Consider the following 19651-nt stretch of genomic DNA (forward strand, 5'->3'; position numbering starts at 1 on the left):
GTTTTTTATTTGTATTTTTGTTTTTTATATGATCATTTTATGTATTATTTCTTATATAAGTATTATTGCATTCATTGAAATTTTTGAATTGAGTTGTTATTTTTATGTTCTACGTACTATGGCTAAATATGGAGTATTATATTATATATTTTTTCTTGTATATAAATGTTATTGTGTTCGTTGAAGTTTTTGAATTGAGTGGATGTTATTTTTAAAGTTTACAGTATCCTTGAATATTTTCCGTTTTGGTGAAATAATTATGTACCATGACTAAATATGTATTACATCTAAATGTCTGTTTATTTGATAAAATATAATAATTGATGATTGTTTGTAGCGTATTATATAATTATGTGCTTATACTAAATATGTTTTTATATGACTATTTTATGTATTATTTCTTATATAAGTATTATTGTATTCAATGAAATTTTTGTTTATGTACTATGTACTAAATATGTAGCATTGTATTATATATTTTTTCTTGTATAAATGTTGTTGTATTCACTGAAGTTTTTGATTAGAGTGGAAGTTATTTTTAAAGTTTACAGTATTCTTGAATATTTTCCGTTTAGATGAAATAATTATGTACTATGACTAAATATGTATTATATTTAAATGTATGTTTATTCGATAAAATATAATAATTGATGATTTTTTGAAGTTTGTGTAAGGGCGGATCGAGAAGGCATTGGCTTCATGTGGATTTTTCATGTCTGCGATCGTGAAAGCCATTTTCCCGTTCGTCGTGAGCCCGACCCAACAGGCCGCCATTGTCTCACCCCGTCGCAGCGGCTCGTTTCCGATCCGTCGTCCGAGCGTTTTTCCACTTTTTCCCCACTTGGAGAGTTTTCCACTTTCGACCTGTTCTCATCCTCTCGGAAATGGGCTTGCAAAAGGCGGAAAACAATTCGGCCAACGCGGCAAAGCCGATCGTCAAGCCGTACGGGAAGATCGAGCTCTCGCTCAACAACGTCCTCCTCCCGGAAGAGAGGCTCACGACGACGCCGTCCAAATTGGACGGAATGGATCAAGAGACGGAGACCGACTCTCGAGTCCTCGGATGCGAGCTTATACAAACAGCCGGAATCCTCCTCAAGCTTCCTCAGGTAACATACATCAAAATATACATCTAAATCTCCTGACGTTTTCTCTTTTATTTATTTTTTTTCTCTCTCGCAATCCTCAGGTCGCTATGGCCACTGGTCAAGTGTTGTTCCAAAGGTTTTATTATTCAAAGTCGTTTGTGAGGCATAGCATGGAGACGACTGCCATGGCATGCGTCTGCCTCGCTTCGAAAATCGAGGAAGCTCCCAGGAGAATAAGGGACGTTATTAACGTTTTTCACCATATCCGACAAGTCAATTCTCAAAAGTGAGTACCGAAATCTTTAATTATTGCTTTTCTTTGAACGAGAGCAACATCAATTTTCACTTTTCTTCAAAAACCAACCTTTAAAAAAAAAAAAAATTACATGCTTTCGTTCTTGGAAAACACCCAAATACTTTTCATATTCACGATTGCATTTCAGCTATATAAAAAATATATATGTACATAATATAACAATATTTAAAAAAAATCGTCAGTAAACAACAAAAAGGTATGATTTCTTAATTTAAAAAAAAGTTTCACTTGCTTCAAACTTCAGTAATGAGGAGCACAGTTTGCAGGTGTATTAAAATATATTTTTATCATTTTCTTTTGTTCTAATGTCTAATTGTAACTGAAAATTTCATTTAGCGTTTAATTATCGTTGTGTTTGAACATTTCATATAACTTGATTTACACGATTTCACATTTTTTCATGTTTTTTTTGGCTCACATTTTTATTTATCCTTTCTGTTTTTTGTTTCTTTTCATCTATTGCTGTCTGAGTTTTCGTCGATTTAATTTCAGATTTTTCTAGTTAAAACCAACAAAAAGCCGTTATATGTCAACATGTATATTGGAATTATGCGATGGTACGATGGGAAAAAATTGTTAACATATATAAATGTGTGGTATAGTGACTGTTAATTAATGATTATTAACGACTAGTACACACTGGAATTCTTTGTTCGGACTCTATCGCAGACTCCACCCCGCGGCATTGTTCCTCCAGAAATTGTGTTCACATCTAGTTTGAGTCTGAGCCATGTTGAGCGAGGCCACGCTCTCAGGGATTGTAGTACCACCTTAACTAGCTCTACAGAGTAAAAAAAAGAACTAACAAAAAGCCACCATGTTGGTGAATTCGGATATTCAAGGATCATGTATAAGAATGGGCGCAATCTTCTTGACACTGAGATTTGAAGGGATTCCGAAATTTTGTTTAGATTAGTCCTGTTGACTTCAAATGTCATTTGGAAATGGTTGGACCATGCATTGCAAAAAATGTGACGAATTTTAGGGTGTCAGTTTCTACTATCAATAGGCTAGCAATTTGCTCTAAGTTTCCTCGCAAGTGTAGACTAACTTCATATTTTTGGGCAACCACAGTGTCCGCTTTCTTTCCCCCGTCTTTGTATTCCTCTGAGGAAACGTCCCACAGACATCACCGCATTTGCAAATCTAAAATCAGCTGTAAAGTGGAATCCACACTTTAACAAAAGTGAAGAAAAAAATAAAACATGCAATGCACGAGAATGGCTGAGAGGTCCATTTGGTTTGATTCACGTTTCACAACATTGAGTAAAGAATCCCATTTACGATGGGATTCAAAAAATAGTAAAACGCAACACACCAGATTCAAGATTCATTGTCGCGCAGTGTCCTGGCCACAAGAAAATGAATCCCAGATGCACCTCTGTGACAAAGAATCCAAACAACGAATCCCAGTGCGTACTAGGCTTTAGAGATCACGAGATGCTGTCTGGTGTGATGTAGGCTTAGAAAAACGTTTTCTTTGTCATGCCAACGTTTCAATCTTTTGAGATCATCTTCAGAGCCTGGGATTTATAAACGTTGTTTAAATTATACAAATACATGTCAAATGTGAAAATTAATTTATAAGTTGATAAAAATTTTAGGTTTATTCAGTCATAGATATGATATCAATCAAATTCAAATCGTTACATTCCACATATCAAACAATTCTATAGAGTCTAATTCTTCAACAATTTGCTCCTCCTTTACATAATTATCCGCATCTAAATAAACCTGAAAGGCTAACCAGGCCTGTATGACGAACCATTACCCATTTTTTCCCCATTGTCGGCTCCTATCCACATCAAAGAAGCCAACTCCTCATAGAAAAATGGATTTCTAACTTCGTTTCCAACCCAATGTATTTGTACGTAATTGGTTCCTGAATGTGGATGCTTTGGATGAAGTTCGGCTACTTCACGAATATTGTTGCTTGGGGAATAACTGAGCACCCATCCCCACTAGTCAGGATTTAGCGAACATTTGCTTGCCATTCGGCGAATCCTGCATATCTAGAGCTACCTTTAGATGAAATCTCTTGAAGTCAGGCGTTTCGTTTAGTCTACCTATCCTCACTGTTTTAGTCAGTAGGGGAATTTATGATTAGTGAAAAGGTGGCTCCAGATATGCAGGATTCAACGAATGCTGAGCATGCTCCATGATACCAACAGATTCTTACCCATGGACCCAAAAAGCTGCTGGTTTTCATTTGGCTCATAGACCGTATGCCGAACCTCCCATTTACTAACTATAAAAAAGAATTACAAACAATTAAAACTTTAGCTAAAAACAATGGATATCAAGAAATGATTATCGATAGGTTGCTAGTAAAGAAATAAACAAATTAACTCTTTAAAAAAAGGAACAGTCGGACTCATGTTTTAGAGTAGCTTTTAGAGGTTTAGAGGTACGTGTTCACTTAGAAACATCCTTTCAAAGCCTAAAGACAAGTGGCCAAAAAAGTGGGGTTTTGCCAGCTGAGAAATTAAAATGTTAAAGAACATTGGCTAAATTGAACTAGTTTTATGAATTTAAGGGCCATTTAAATTAAACAAAACCCAATTTTAATTTAAAAGACCTCTTTTTGCTATTTAGTGTGACTATGATTTTTGACATTAAAAATACATTTTATTATTGAGATTTTCCACTCGAAATTACCAGTACAATATTTTTATAAAATTTATTTTTTATAATTTAGAGATCGTGAGATGCAGTATGGTGCGATGTAGGTTTAGAAAAACATTTTCTTTAGCGTGCCAACATTTCAATCTTGTATCTAGATCATCTTCAGTGCCTGGGATTTATAAACGTACTTCTAAATACTATGCATTGTTATAAAACGTCAAGTTGTACTTACTCATCTCCGATTTGTAACTGTGCTTTTCAACCTTTTTTTTTGGGGGGGGGGAGGTTTAAAAAGTAAAATGTTCATTCCACCGGAAAATGTGGTTTTGAACCCCACAGGATTAAGATAATTGGTTTCTTATCTGTACTCTCTACCTGTTCTCAAGAGTTTCTCTGTAATATCAAAAACCTTGAAATACCTAAATATTTGTATTTTCAATTCAAACAAATTCTTTAATTCCAATTGATTCTATGCATACTCGGACTAAAATTATTCTGAGAATTGGATTTTGATTGTCTGGCACTCGTTTGAAGATAAGTTTATTTTTAGATGTACATTTGGCTGGCTGAAATAATATCATTTTTTTATTTTTTTATTCTATCAAGTGAACTGATTTTTGTGTAAAGGTTAATATTACATTGATATTTCTTTTAATATTTTTCTTAATCATTACATCATATTCGTTTTTAAGAATATTTATCATGTTAGATTACATTGTTTTAGACGGTTTCTTGACATACCTTATGATTTCTTTAAAGAAATAAGTAAGTATATATGTAATTTTATTATTTGTAGGCTGGTTGGTTTTTATATGCATTTTTACACTTAGTAATAGGTTAAACAACTCAGGCAGCAATTCAATATGTATTTGTATTATAAATATAGATGTTATTTTCTTTATGTTTTATTATGTCCAAAAGTTGAACTTTTGCTCAAATGTTTTTTTGGGGTTCCGTTCGCAGATGGTATTGACAGCGTGACTAAGGGAGAGTGACTGGCGAGCAGCCAATATGGTCGGCGACCGTCCACCCTAAACCCACGTTGTCACCTTCCCTATTAATAACAAGCTTAGAGGGTCGCATGATGGTTACACATTTGCGACAATCTACAAATAAATAAATTTATCAGGACCGAGATAATTCTATATTCAAAATGGTTTTCATGAAAATGAAATGATTGTTATAAAAAATAAACACCGAGGGGTCTTCACAAATGAAAAGAAATAATAAAGATGACAACGGTATTTTGCTAATTGATCTTATTCTTTAATAATTTTCTTGACTTTATTAAACAGATATTTTTTAGCTAATATTGAAAAAGTTTAGATTATTTTCTTTGTAAAAAAAATAAAAATAAAATAATAATGATGTCTGGAGTGCAGGGTGGTATGTATGGTAATAATGTTTTAAAATTTGTTCAATGTTTTTATGCACCATGATAAATGTTTTTATTTCTTGTGTCTCCCTAACAAAGTCTTCCGTAGCTTACAACATTTGGAGCAAGAAGCATTATGGATGGAATTATTACAAGAACTTTTATAAACTGACAATGAAAACTGGGCACCCAGCTACTTAATAAGGACAAGAGAAGAATCCAGCAGTGAAAGTGAACAGTGACGTGGTTTTTTGATAAATAAAAGTAGAAAAAAATTGTGTTTACAGGTTAAAACATTTTGCAATTGTAATGGTAAGGAAAAACCATGGCAAAAACATTTCTGTGATCATTTATTTTTCCAGGGATACTCTAGGTCAAAATAATTTAACTTTTTTTTCTTCTTCTTTTAAATATTTTCCAGCGTTTGTGTAAAGTGTATCGTAGTGATGTTTGTATTAAAACTCATATTTTAATTTTTAAACAAGAGCTGAATCGCTGAGGCAGACGGAGACCAAGGCTGCCTTTATCTGACTTGATTTCGCGGAAACTTTGATCAATGGATTCTTTTAAAAAAATCAATATAAACTGATGGTATTCACGTACTAGTCTAAATACATTTTGTGATGTACTCTCAAATTTTGTTAGTGTTGGACTTTTCAAGATTGAGGATTATCGAAATGAACTGATTTGTGGGATTACGAATCATTCAGGATGTCGAGGACATGGAAATGGAACAAACCCGATTAATTATTTAGAAATTTTACTCTTTATCATCATACATTGTGTTTGCATTAACGATGTATCAAATTTATAAAAAACTTAAAATGTATTGAGCTCGATGTTTTAAATTTTTTGTTTGTTTTTGTTTTGTAGTTTATTTTTGTTGTTTAATTTGGGCATATCATTATTTTTTATTTTATTTTTGTAAACAAGTTTTTATATCTATATTTTTATATTGATATCTATCGACTAAAAATACATGTTAAAAGGTTATTTTCTTATTAAAACAAGGGTGGATTAAAACAAATAATTAATTTTAGAACAATTAATGTTTGCTCTACAAAACAGTCAAAGTCAATTTTTAATCTTTTACATGTTTTTATTTATTTATTGTATTGGTCAATGTTGTTTTAATTTCCTGCCTAGGTTAATTATTAATAGTAATTTAACACTTATTTTAAATTGTCAATAGCAAGTTTTATTTTTTTAACAATTAACAGAAAGGATTTTTTTTGTTATTTTTTGAGCCAGTAAAGTTTAAAAACAGAACGCATGATTTTTTTTTGTGTGTGTGCACAGTTTAGAAAATGTGTTGCTTTGTTTAGGCCAATATCCCCAATGGTTTTGGACCAACACTACATTGATTTGAAAACTGAAGTAATTAAAGCAGAGAGAAGGGTCCTAAAGGAGCTCGGTTTTTGTGTTCACGTCAAACATCCCCATAAGGTAATGTGAACAATTCTCTGTCGAATATGCCATTTTTCATTAATTAACATTTTTCCAGGTTATAGTAATGTACCTTCAAGTACTGGGTTTTGAGAAGCATAAAAACTTCATGCAACTTTCCTGGTATGCCGGTTAAGTTGTAAAAATAAGCTAAAATATTGACCGAATTGTTTTTCTAGGAATTACATGAATGACGCTTTAAGAAGTGATGTTTTTATGAGGTATGACCCGGAAACAATAGCCTGTGCTTGTGTTTATTTAAGTGCCAGGTATCTGGAAATCTGCCTTCCAAAAGTACCGCCATGGTTTGGAATATTTAAAGTAACCGAAGCCCAAATACTTGACATTTGCCATAGAATACTTCTTTTATACAAACGATCAAAAGTAAGTGTGTATCTTAATCTGCAACTTTATAATTTAATAATTTTTAAAATTTGTATTAAAGGTGAATGTGGAAGAGCTTGAAAAGAAAGTAGCAGATCTGAAAAGACAATATCAAGAGTCTAAACAAAAATTAAAAGGAATCACGTCAGGGAACAACTCGCCTAACAGTGTCAATTCTCCGAGGTATTTTTGTATTAAACAGTAAATTTACATAAATATAAACTTCAACCATTAATAATTTTTAATATTTTTAGTCGAAATAATCATAGCAGTGAGAAAGCCAGAAGTGAAAGTCGATCAAGATCAAATAGTAGAAGCCCATCGAAGCATAAACGATCAAAAGGACACAGGTAAACATGATAAATTCAAATTATTATTAATTTGAGATTTTGGGTCTATATACTACTCTCCATTTAATTTTTTAAAGTTAATATAAAATTAAAAATTGTAGATGAAGCATTAAAAGTTACCCATTGAACAAAGCCCTCTCAATTAGTTTATTTAAATTGACTCAATTATACAGTGCTCTCTATCTAGTCTGAACTTCGGTACTCAAAACATTCAAGTAATTCTAACTGGAAAAAATAAGAAAGTAAGATTTTCAACAGGTTCATTATGGCTCTGATTTTCTTTCGTGAGGTGCAGGGAAAATTTTGATTGAATAAAAAAAATTAAAAATTACAAAAGCGGTCTTCACAGTAACATTGCCAAAGCGATGCTAAAGCTCACTGACTCAGATTCGACAGCAAAAATACCCCCAACACCTTACAACAAGCTTTGAAACGGGGATTTTTCAAGAAGAGGTGTGTCATTCTGGAACGATGTCCTTACACGGGGAGGGTTTAGTGCGTCGCTTCAGAACAACAGCTGTAACAAATATGTTAAAGGAAACAAATGAAACATTATTAAAGGGAGGAGTGAATGAGAGACATTTTATGTGAGAAAAAAAGAAGAGTGAGTCAGATAAAAGAGAGAGTGAATAATTGAACTAGAGTAAGAAAGAGAATGTTGACTGAGGGAATGAGAGTAATAGATAGAGAGAAAGGGAGTGTGTGAAGAGAGACTGAATAAATGAATGAGCTTCAGAGAATGGTGAGTGAGTGAATGAATAAATGTAAAAGAGGGAGAATGGGGTAAGTGAGTGCGTGGAGAGAGTGAATAAATGAATGAACATGAGAGAGTGGTGAGTGAATGAATAAGTGTAAAAGAGAGAGAGAATGAGAGTAAGAGTGAGTGAGTGTGTGGAGAGAGAGCGCGAATGAATGAATGAGCTTGAGAGATTGGTGATTGAATGAGAGTAAGTGAGTGAGTGAATGAATAAGTGAAAAAGAGAGTAAGTGAGTGTGAGGAGAGAGTGAATAAATGAATGAACATGAGAGAGTGGTGAGTGAATGAATAAGTGTAAAAGAGAGAGAGTGAGTGAGTGTGTGGAGAGAGAGCGCGAATGAATGAATGAGATTGGTGATTGAATGAGCGAATGAATAAGAGTAAAAGGGAAAGAGAATGAAAGTGAGGGAGAGTGAGTGAGTGTGTGGACAGAGAGTGAATAAAGGAAGAGCTTGAGAGAGTGGTGAGTGAATGAATAAGTGTAAAAGAGTGAGAGAGTAAGAACAAGTGTGTGGAGAGAGAATGAATGAGCTTGAGAGTGGTGAATGAATAAGTGCAAAAGAGTGAGAAAGAAAGAATGAGAGTAAAGGAGTGTGAGTGAGTGTGTGGAGGGAGGGTGAATAAAATAAATGAATGAACATGAGAGATAGTGAGTGAATGAATAAGCGTAAAAGAAAGAGAGAGAATGAGAGTAAGGGAGAGTGAGCAAGTGTGGAGAGAGTGAATAAATGAATGAACATGAGAGAGTGGTGATAATTTTATAGGACAAAACTCAAAGCGACTATAAAAACAGAATGGTTACGTGCTTAGATTGGCATATTCCAAGAAATTAATGATAGATTTAAAGAAATGGAGGGAAAAGAAAGAAACCAATACACTAACAACACTGGTACTTAATAATATTTTTTATATGTTATAATCCAAGAATATAAAATACTACAAATAATAAACACCGTATTGTTGATGCTTTGTTGACACATTAAATCTTAGAAAACTGCCATTTTTTTATTTGAAACAGTGGAGGTAAAATCATTTTTCTGACATTATTTGTTGACATTCCTCCTCGCACGCAGTCAACTTCTCGATAGTGTTGTGTTAGACTACACTTTTTTTCTAGAACAAAATTGTGTAAAAAACGCATTTAATGATGTCAATGGCAAATTCAGGATTTTTGCTTATAGCTCTAAAAAGTGGAAAATTATCCAGCACAGGCGCTCGGCACAACTGATGTAGGGAGATTGATATGGTCGTTCCCATTCCTCCCAATAATTATCCAACTTCCAGATAAGTGTGAAACAGGCCATGGACTACGAATTTTTGAGAATTCCTTTTCTTCAATGAATCCCTCACTTCCCTCCACTATTAAAAAATGAAATGTTAGGTCAGTCTAAATTTTTTTCAGAGTTGAGTATAATATACCTACTGCTTAACAATGAGTGAATAAGAGGAAGAAGCAATGAAGAAAATGTGTGTAGTTTAGGGTTGCTCAATATAATTCTTTGAAGTAGTCAGTAATGACAAGTTTTGTAAAAATACCTTTTTTTTTCATTTTTTTGTTGATATTTCAACCTTTATTCGGGTCATCTTCAGTGCCTTGGTGTATTGCAAAACATGTTGATTAGAAAAAAAAAAAATACTATACAGTTGTAAATAATATAAAGTTTTAACCAAGGAGAAACAAACAACACCACAAGAATAGCAACTTTATGTCCTGAAGATACCCGAATAAAGGTCAAAACGTCAGAAAAAAAAGAAAAAAAGGGTTTTTCTAAAATAGTTCATCCCTGACCATTCCTCACTACTTCAACAAATTAATGAAGAAAATGTAATAAAGTGTATAATTAATAGCGTTTTGTTAATTTTTTTGTACATATGTATTTTTTAACTCTGAAAAATATTGAAAAATATCTGATTCTGAATACTCCCCTGCAGCAAATAGTTCGGATTACTGAGAGATCACTGTATATTTATTTATTTTTAAAAATCCTAAAATATTAGCGCAGCTATTATAATATTAAAGTTGTTATCTTGTGTTATGAAAGTAGAATTGGATCCATTTTGGAAAATTAAAAGCATTATATTTTTCATTATGTTGCTTTAAACTGTTTTAATAATTTTATTACATAATATTTTTAAAATTGTAGTAGGGGACGTTCAAGGTCTGCCGAGAGGAGGAGCAGCAAAAAACACAGGATAAGGAGGAGTTACACCCCGAGCCCTTCTCCTCCGAGACATTCCTCCAAGCATTCCAGGTGATTAAACTGAATTTTTGTTGGCATTTATTTTACCAAAATTGTGTTTTTATGAAATTGATTTCCAATATTTTCTTTCAGATTGATTCCTGATCCAATTCCCTTAACTTTTACATAAATATGTTAATTTTCTTTTTGTTTTTTCTCTTTCAGGGATAAATCGAGGTATCGCTCTCGATCAAGAAGTCCGGGTGCTCGCTCAGGTAGTTATGATAAATATTATACTTCTGAGAAAAAGTCAAGAACAAAACATAGGGATTCTTATGACGAAGTTCGAATTCGGAGTAGGCATTGATAAAGCTTAAAAATCCCTACTAACTTTTTAATTACCAACTCTTGACTATTTGATCAAACAGTACGAATAGCAAGGTGCATTTATATAGAGCGTCAGAGTTGGGGGTTGTTTTCAAAGATCCCCATATTTTTTTTTAATTTTACACATTTTTCTAAGAAAGAGGAAAAAACAAACATTGTAGTTAATAGAATTTTGTAAATAAATTTTTGTAAATATGTAATATTTTAAAGGACAAAAATATGTATTTTTAATTCTTGTAATTAAATACTATTTAATTTAGTACAGTCACTTTGATTTTTCCAGCCCATTTATACATTTCTCAGTGAAGGTTTTTCTGTTGTTTTTAATTGATTCTTGAACCTTTTAGACAAACCGTGCTACAATTGATCACTTATGGTTTCATATTGGAATTTTATTTAGGATTTTGATTTGATTACCAATAGAAAGCAAAAATTGGTAATTTGGGTTATTCTTATGCAAATTTAACACTGCCTTGTTGAGTATATAATCATTTGTAGTTTTTTTAAAATTTTTATTAACATAAAACCAAAACCCTAGCTCAAGTATCCTGCCGATAATTAATTTGTAACTCATCTTTTTAGCAAGTGTAAGATTTAATGCAATCAAGAAATTATAACAGTAATTGTTTTTATTCAATTTCAAATATGTTCTTGGATTTCTGATAATAAGTAGGTTAGGGATAGTTAGATTTAGTTTTTGGGCTGGTAAACTAAATTGGTCATTGCCAGCCCTCTATTTATCAGCTTTGCCTACTTTTCTTACCTTTCTCACATTTCATAGCAATTTCTTTTACAGTTTCTCCAGTCAAGTTATGTTTTATGATATAACAGTAAAAACTCTCTTTTCTTTAGCCTATTGCTAACCCCTCTGAACATCAGTTGTGAATAAAATAACACAAATATATAGGGACAAGATTAAAACATGGTAGTCTGGTTAGCATTCACATTATGCAAAAATACTCAATATTCCTTGGGGTATTTGGGGATAAGCCCCTTCATTCACGTTAATAAATTAACATTCTCACTACTCTAGATTACTCAATATTCCTCAGTGTAGTTGGGATAAGCCCCTACATTCACGTTAATAAATTAACATTCACACAATCCTCAGTACTACAGTAGAATCCCTCAAGGTAATTAGAGATAAGCCCTCAATTCACGCTAATAAATTAGCATTCTCACTACTCTAGATTACTCATTCCTCAGTGTAGTTGGGATAAGCCCCTTCATTCACGTTAATAAATTGACATTCTCACATTCATTCTCAATACTATAGATTACTCAATATTCCTCAGTGTAGTTGGGATAAGCCCCTCATTCACACTAATAAATTAACATTCTTACTACACAGAGTACTCTACATTCGTTGGGGTGATATTTGGCGATAAGCCCCTTCATTCACGCTAATAAATTAAGTCACATTATCTCAAGTACTCAAGATCCTTTGAGGTAATTGGTGGTAGGCCCCTCAATTCAAGCTAATAAATTACATTCACACATTCTCACTACCCTAGATAACTCGATATTCCTCGGTGTAATTGGGATAAGCCCCTCCATTCATGCTAATAATAAATTAACATTCATTCTCACTACCCAAGAGTTCTCGATATCCCTCGAGGAAATTGGGGATAAGCCTCTTAATTCACGCTAATAAATTACAGTCTCACATTCATTCTTACTACACCGGAGTACTCTATATTCCTTGGGGTGATATTTGGCGATAAGCCCCTTCATTCACGCTAATAAATTAACATTCACATTATCTCAAGTGCTCAATATCCTTTGAAGTGATTGGGGGTAGGCCCCTCAGTTCACACTAATAAATTACATTCACACATTCTCACTACCCTACATAACTCGATATTCCTCGGCGTCATTGGGATAAGCCCCTTAATTCACGCTAATAAATTACACTCTAACGTTCATTCTTACTACACCAGAGTATCTATATTCCTTGGAGGGGATATTTGGCAATAAGCCCCTTCATTCGCGCTAATAAATTAACTTTACAATTAATTAAGGTTTTTAGTTGAGATGAAAAAAAGTTAATGGCACGAGAGGGATTCGAACCCACGATCTTCGGCTAGATACGCCGCTGCTCTACCACTTGAGCTATCGTGACCTCGATCCACTCGGACATTTCATCTCAACTAAAAACCTTAATTAACTGTAAAGTATTAATTGGTCAAGCGGACCACGAAATTAGTGAATTTAATGAATTAAAATTAAGTACACTTCACTAAAGCTCTCCGTCGCCATTTCAATTGTCGTCGAGAATCCAAATCGATTACACGACATTTGAAAAATGGCAAAAGGAGGGAAAACTCATAAGGTGGGGTTGGGATGGGGAGTTGATGTCCGAGTGGATCGAGGTCACGATAGCTCAAGTCCAATTTAATAAATTAACATTCACATTATCTCAAGTACTCAATATCCTTTGAGGTAATTGGGGTTTTCAATTCACGCTAATCAGTTACATTCACACATTCATTCTCCCATAATAAAGAATTAAATAAAATTATGCTTTTCAATTGGTCTGAAATATTAAATTTAGATCTTTTTGTACTTCTGAAATTTGTTGTCTTAGCACAGGTAAAATTACAGTTACTTAAAAAATAAATAAACCTGCTCTTCCTTATACTTAACATTTGTAACATATTGTGTGTATATATTGTATTCTTACATTCTTATTTTCAAATTGTTCTTTCTTTTATTGCTGGTTTGTTAGATTTTTATTTTGTTTTATCTATACATATTAAACAGTTGTGACTGAGAGAAATGCACAGACCAAACCGCTGGATCTAAAGGGCTTAAATTCGATTCTTAATGGAGACATTATATTAGAGAGCTATACTAGCACTGCATCGCATTAGAAAGTTTCATTAAAACAGAGTCCCGCGTGGACGAAGTCACGGGTAAAAGCTAATTTGTTCATAAAATATAAATTTCCTTGTAGTTAGGTTGTTTACAGTCATCTTTATCTACCTACCCTTGATGTCTGCCTGTCAGATGACTTCAGTAGGATAGGCAGATCAAGGATGACATGAAACGACCAAAAACTACAAGTCCATCACCACGCAGATATCAACAGGCAATCAAAGATTTTCTAAATTAATTCAATACTAAGACAAAGCACTCAAATAAATTATAATTAAACTGATGTTAAATTTTTTAATTAAACACTACAAATTAAAATGTCTATCTAATCGTCTATTCCTTCCTGGACCTGATGTAGCACAATTTTTGTACAAATATTAAAAAATAAGTCTATAAGAAAATATTTATTTATCTGATCATCATGGTCTGTTTTCGCTGGTCTTTGCATTCAAAACCCATCAAAAATAGGCCGATTATGATCAGAGATTGTCAAAAATAATAATAAAAAATAAAATAAATCCTCGGAAAATTTTGATGAGTGATGCTTGATAGTACGAACAAAACTATAGCAAGCAGAATATAGAAATTTATTTTAGTTATTAAACATTGATACGTTTTTGCGGTAGACATCTTCATATACAATTTCCTTGTAAGGAACCATGATGGCAAAGTGGTTAAGGATTCTGACTCGTATTTGCAACGCTTGCAGTTCTGGGTTTGACTCTCGGCATTTAATTGAAGAGATGTAAAACGTATATATTCTAGAATGTGATTGAACTTGTGGTAGTTCTGATGTTGATTCTTCTAAACGATTTTACTTTTTTTTTTCACCTTATAATCATGAGAGGGATACGCTCAGCCATACAGATGTCAGCAAGGGGTTGACAACATTTCTAAGAAAGTCAAAATAATTTGATGACATCCGGGAAAACTTGGTGTTGGAAATGTTCACCAATACTAGGTTCTGATGGTTAAACAACGCGTGGGAAAATAATCCAAGAGGGTGGAAAGGATTCTGATGCAACGTTTTGAGTTCTCAACCAAAATATTTCTTTTTAAATAAAAGCGTTAAAAAAAACTTTCTTACTATAATTAAGTTCTGAGTTAACTGGAAAATAATAAAACATATTTAGGTAAAAAGTTTTATTTTTGCAAGGGGTGACCAGGTTGGAGGGGTCACGAATTTGGAGCAAACATTTTTTTGGTGATTTTACACTCCAAAATTTCGGACACGTATCCACGACTTCTTGTTAATAGGCCCAGGTTTCAAAAAAAAATTTAATTTTCTGTTTCCCCCCCACACCTTTTTCTTGCTCAAATTAACTGTGTGAATGTACCATTTTATAGCATTTTTTTATGTAGTTACAATAAAAACACATACTACAAGCTATCAAAGTTTATCATTTAACTAAAAAATTTCAATTTTTTGTCCAGTTTACTTAATAATTTTTTTTCTCATGAGACATATGAAATTTTGTTTTTGCACCTCTAGAAACCCCTAAATATAAATTTTCGTTTGCATTTAAATTTATTGATTTTTTGTCTTCTAAAATTTTTCCAACTTTGTAGAAGTCATTGGAACATCTGGTTGAAATGGCTAAAAGTATATTAACATCAAACTGACCATTCAAAAGAAGAACATAACTTTTTAATAATGAATGTACCATAAAAATGAATAAAATATTTTTATAAAAAAATACACAAAATAGCCAAATGATTATCAAAAATTAATCTCATTTTGTTAAATGAAAACAATAGTCCAATTTTAATATTTGATAGTTATAAAATGGACTTGACCATTTCTTTAAAATGTATTATCAGCCATGAAAAACCACTAGCTTTTGAGAACTCAAAAACAAAATTAGAGCTTGTACTAAGAATGTCAGTCTCAGAAGGTCATTGAAATTATCCGTCAAAAAACTAATTTACACCAATTTCCAGGAAAGTCGGTATCTAAGATTTTTATAATGCTAGAATCACAAACCTGACCTTGAGGTCAAGTTTTGACCATTTTCTGACCTGCTTTGCTTTTCAATTGTACCAAATTAGACTAATCTGCATTGAAGATTTTTGTTTCTAAGTTAACCAATAAAAACAATCAATTAATTAAGGTTTTTAAGTTGAGATAAAAAGTCAGTGTCACGAGCGGGATTCAAACCCACGACCTTCGGTTTGATACGCCGCTACTCTACCACTTGAGCTATCGTGACTTCGATCCCCTCGGGCACTAACTTCCTATCTCAACCCCACCTTTTGAGGTCGTGGGTTCGAATCCCACTCGTGACACAGACTTTTTTATTTCAACTTAAAAACCGTAATTAATTGAATGTTATTAATTGGTCAAGCGGACCATGAAAAATAGTGAATAAAAACAATGTTGTTTTAATCTCTAAATAATGATTGCTCATATAATGTTGACTAAAATTAGATTTAAAAAAGCTTCATTAACCCAATTAAGTCGATTTATTCTACAATGAAGTCTATAATGAACACGTTTTTATTGGAAAAGTTGTATTTACGGAATTACTTATTCTCACTTCAAAAAAAATCCTTAGGTTTGTTAGCAAGCAATGGCCAGAAGTTATTTTGACATTGATTAGTGTGGTTGTGATATTACATATATCCAACAGTGAAAAAATACCCATGCAGAATTCTTGCCAGAGAAGAAAATTAGAGGAAAACCATACATTTTCGTTGAGTTTTTCATTTACCTATCTTCAAAATAATCTATTCTTAAGATCTTTACTATAGTTTTTGATTTATTTCTATTATTACTTTCTTTAATTTTACATTATTCAATTTAATATTTTTAATTTTAATTATAACATTAGCCAATGGGGCTAAAGGAATAAAATAACATTTTACATTTTTACCTTTGCTTTTTACCCTTTATTAATTCATTATTCTAAATTTATTAAATGGGCGTTGATCAGTAAAACTCTCGTCATTCTCAACTAAATTAAAATTTATTAATTTTGAAACAGCAGGGACAAAATATAATTCTGGTTTAATTTATTTATTTATATTGTATAAATTATATTGTATAAATTATATTGTATAAAGTAAAAATTATAAGTATAAAGTAAGTTTATTTAAATGAGCATAAATCATTATTTAGAGATATAAAAAATATTTTTGGTTTATTAATTACATTGCGGATCAACATAAAAACAAAAATGTTCTATGACACATAATATTCTAAATTGGTACAATTTAAAAAGATAAGTCAACAAAATACTGTTTTTTTTTTCGTTTTTTTCATCATTCTTTAAGCAGAGTAAGTCAGAAAATGGTCAAAACTTGACTGCATTGTAAGATTTGTGGTTCTAGCATCATAAAACCCTTAGATTCTTTTGAATTTCACGGAGTGGATGAAAATTAATTTTTTGTCTGATAATTTCAACAAACTGTCTGCCTAAATCAAAGTCGAGAGATTCCAAGTGCAATCTCTAACATCATTTTTCTCCAAAGCTAGTGGACCGATTTTTTTTGGTTTATATGTTTTAAAGAAATTGTACAAACGTATTAAACATTAAAATTGGACTATTATTTCCATAAAAAAAAGTGGTTAATTTCTGACAAATAATTTTGCTATTTTCTTATAAAAATATTTTACATTTTTTGTGGTACATAACGTCATTAAAAAGCTGCATTCTTCTTTCAAATGGTCTGTTTAACTTTAAAAATCTTTTAGTCGTTTTTGAATTATAGTCGTTTCATTTTGATATTCGGATAACTACTTCTCAAAAATCAGAAAAATTTTAGTGGTCAAAAAATCGATAAATTTAAATTAAAAGAAAAATTTATATTTAGGGGTTTTTAGAGGTGCTAAAATGAAATTTCCTATTAGTTTCATTAAAAAATGACTTAGTTTTGAAAAATACTTGTTTTTAGAAATTTTTTGGTTATTGATAAACTTTTATGGCTTTTACTATATTTTTATTGCAGTCTAAGAAAAAAAATGCTGTAAAATGATATACCGACCACTCTTTCACACTCTAGAACAAGGTATGGTCTTGAAGAAGAAAGAAAGCAAATTTATTCGCTAATGCCAAGATTTCAACCTATTTTAAGGTCATCATCAGGGCAAAACAACTTTAAATCTGTCTACGTTGAATACTGTTACAGTCTATGGCAATGTTGGGTCTCAATCGGTCTTCAAGGAAAATTGAGACCACCTGAAGAAAAAAAATAATAAAAAAACAATTAAATATGTAAATCTGTAGACACATTTAAGGTTGTTTTGCCCCGATGATGACCTTAAAATAGGTCGAAAGCTTGACATAACGAATAAATTTGCTTTCTTCTTTTTCAAGACCGTACCTTTGATCCAAAGAGATTGTAAGTAAAACGATATATTCACATTGTTGATTTGAGCAGGGAGAAAGGCGAAATAAAAATATTAAAAAATCAAAATTTTAATTTTTTTGCAAAACCAGGGCCTATTTACAGAAATGGTGAATATGTGTCCGATATTTTGAAGTAGAATCGCCAAAAAAAATTTTGGTCCAAACCCGTGACGCACGAACCGGACATCCTCTTCTTAGATTTAAATCGAATTTATAAGTATTGGTTTAAAAACAAACAGATATAGAAAAATGGAATGATTCATAAAATTAAACAATAATCAGACAATTTTACAAAATGTTTGTGTATAATTTGTTTTTGTTTTTCGACAATATCTGATGTGTATATGGCAAGTTGGTTTTAAAAGACAAATGATAATATAATTGGGTAAAAAAATTTTTTTTTATACTTTTTTAAAAGTATTGAAGGATATCCGATGTTAAACATTTTATTTATTATACAATCTGGTCTCATAATTAGTAAACTTATTAACATTTCAGGTTTCTCCCAATCCAACTTTATCCCGCCCATTATAAAAGCAGTTGCAATTTAAGTTGCAATGGATGAGTTTTACTCGAGGTAAGTTTATCTGTGATATAATTAACAATTGATCGATAATTGATTTGTAACGGGTTTTTGTAAATTTTTTTTATAATGGAATTGATAATATCGTGTATGGATTGTTTTCTGTCTTCATATTTTTTTTCCTTTAAATAAAACACTTTTGAAACATGACAAAAAAAAACCTATGGCATACCTACACTCTTCGGGGCAGTATTGCAATATTTGAAGTTAAATAGTTTATTTAATTTTTTTATGTTTAAAAAGGAATTACAGACTATTACCGTGTCACTTTTCAAGATTAAACGAATACAAACTTTAAAGGTAAGTTAATTACAAATATAAGTCTCTATTTCTTTTATGAAGCAAGCAGTCTGTAATTCAACCAATAAACGATTATTAAATAATAATATATAGTTCAACCAATCTCAGTATTATTCTGAAATCTTGTACATTTTCAGATAAATTTATAGTACTATTTCTTTTTATAGATTTTAAGGTTTCAGTAATTGTGTAGTATCAAGTGCAATGTTTAGTTCAATTTTATTTGTATATCTAATCCTTATCAGAAATCAAATAACCATTATCTTCTATCTATACATAAAACAATCAAATTTAAATTCTGCTTGTTTTAATTTTTAATATGGTTTTACTATAAGTAAAAGAATTTGTTATGAAAAATCTATACATTGTAAGTAAATTTAATCGATTTTGAAAACGGTCAAAAGTTAGGTGATGTATTTGTCTACATAAACATTTACTAAATCCCTTGTAATCTTCCCTACATGAACACACTCCTTGCAGGGGAAAAAATGTGTCCTTTGTCACAACCTGGAATGACAGGTTTGATGCCCGAGGGGCTTGGCCAAAGGCGGGAGCGACTCCTCTCCTAGTTGAACCCCGTATCGAGGAGTGATGGGCGAAGCGCCTAGGTGCAAGTGTTCTCGAGACACTGGTT

The 19651-nt window shown here is 31.9% G+C and overlaps 1 protein-coding gene across 2 annotated transcripts; it reads left to right on the forward strand.

Annotated features, from left to right (window-relative positions):
• Positions 1-690: 690 nt before the first annotated feature.
• LOC106669242 (cyclin-L1) lies at positions 691-18817 on the forward strand. Of its 2 annotated transcripts, XM_014398577.2 has the most exons (10): positions 691-1109; positions 1190-1374; positions 6730-6850; positions 6909-6973; positions 7030-7234; positions 7296-7417; positions 7489-7584; positions 10486-10593; positions 10747-10796; positions 18633-18817. In XM_014398577.2, the coding sequence occupies exons 1-10, from the start codon at positions 885-887 to the stop codon at positions 18683-18685; spliced, it is 1230 nt and encodes a 409-aa protein (XP_014254063.1). In that variant the 5' UTR covers positions 691-884; the 3' UTR covers positions 18686-18817. The 2 variants fall into 2 exon arrangements, with proteins under 2 accessions (XP_014254063.1, XP_014254064.1); XM_014398578.2 differs by lacking the exon at positions 18633-18817 and having other exon boundaries at positions 10747-11075.
• The last annotated feature ends 834 nt before the right edge of the window (positions 18818-19651 follow it).

The sequence above is a fragment of the Cimex lectularius genome, unplaced genomic scaffold (genome assembly GCF_000648675.2).
Source record: "Cimex lectularius strain Harlan isolate CLEC.00 unplaced genomic scaffold, Clec_2.1 scaffold216, whole genome shotgun sequence".
NCBI classification, from domain to species: domain Eukaryota; kingdom Metazoa; phylum Arthropoda; class Insecta; order Hemiptera; family Cimicidae; genus Cimex; species Cimex lectularius.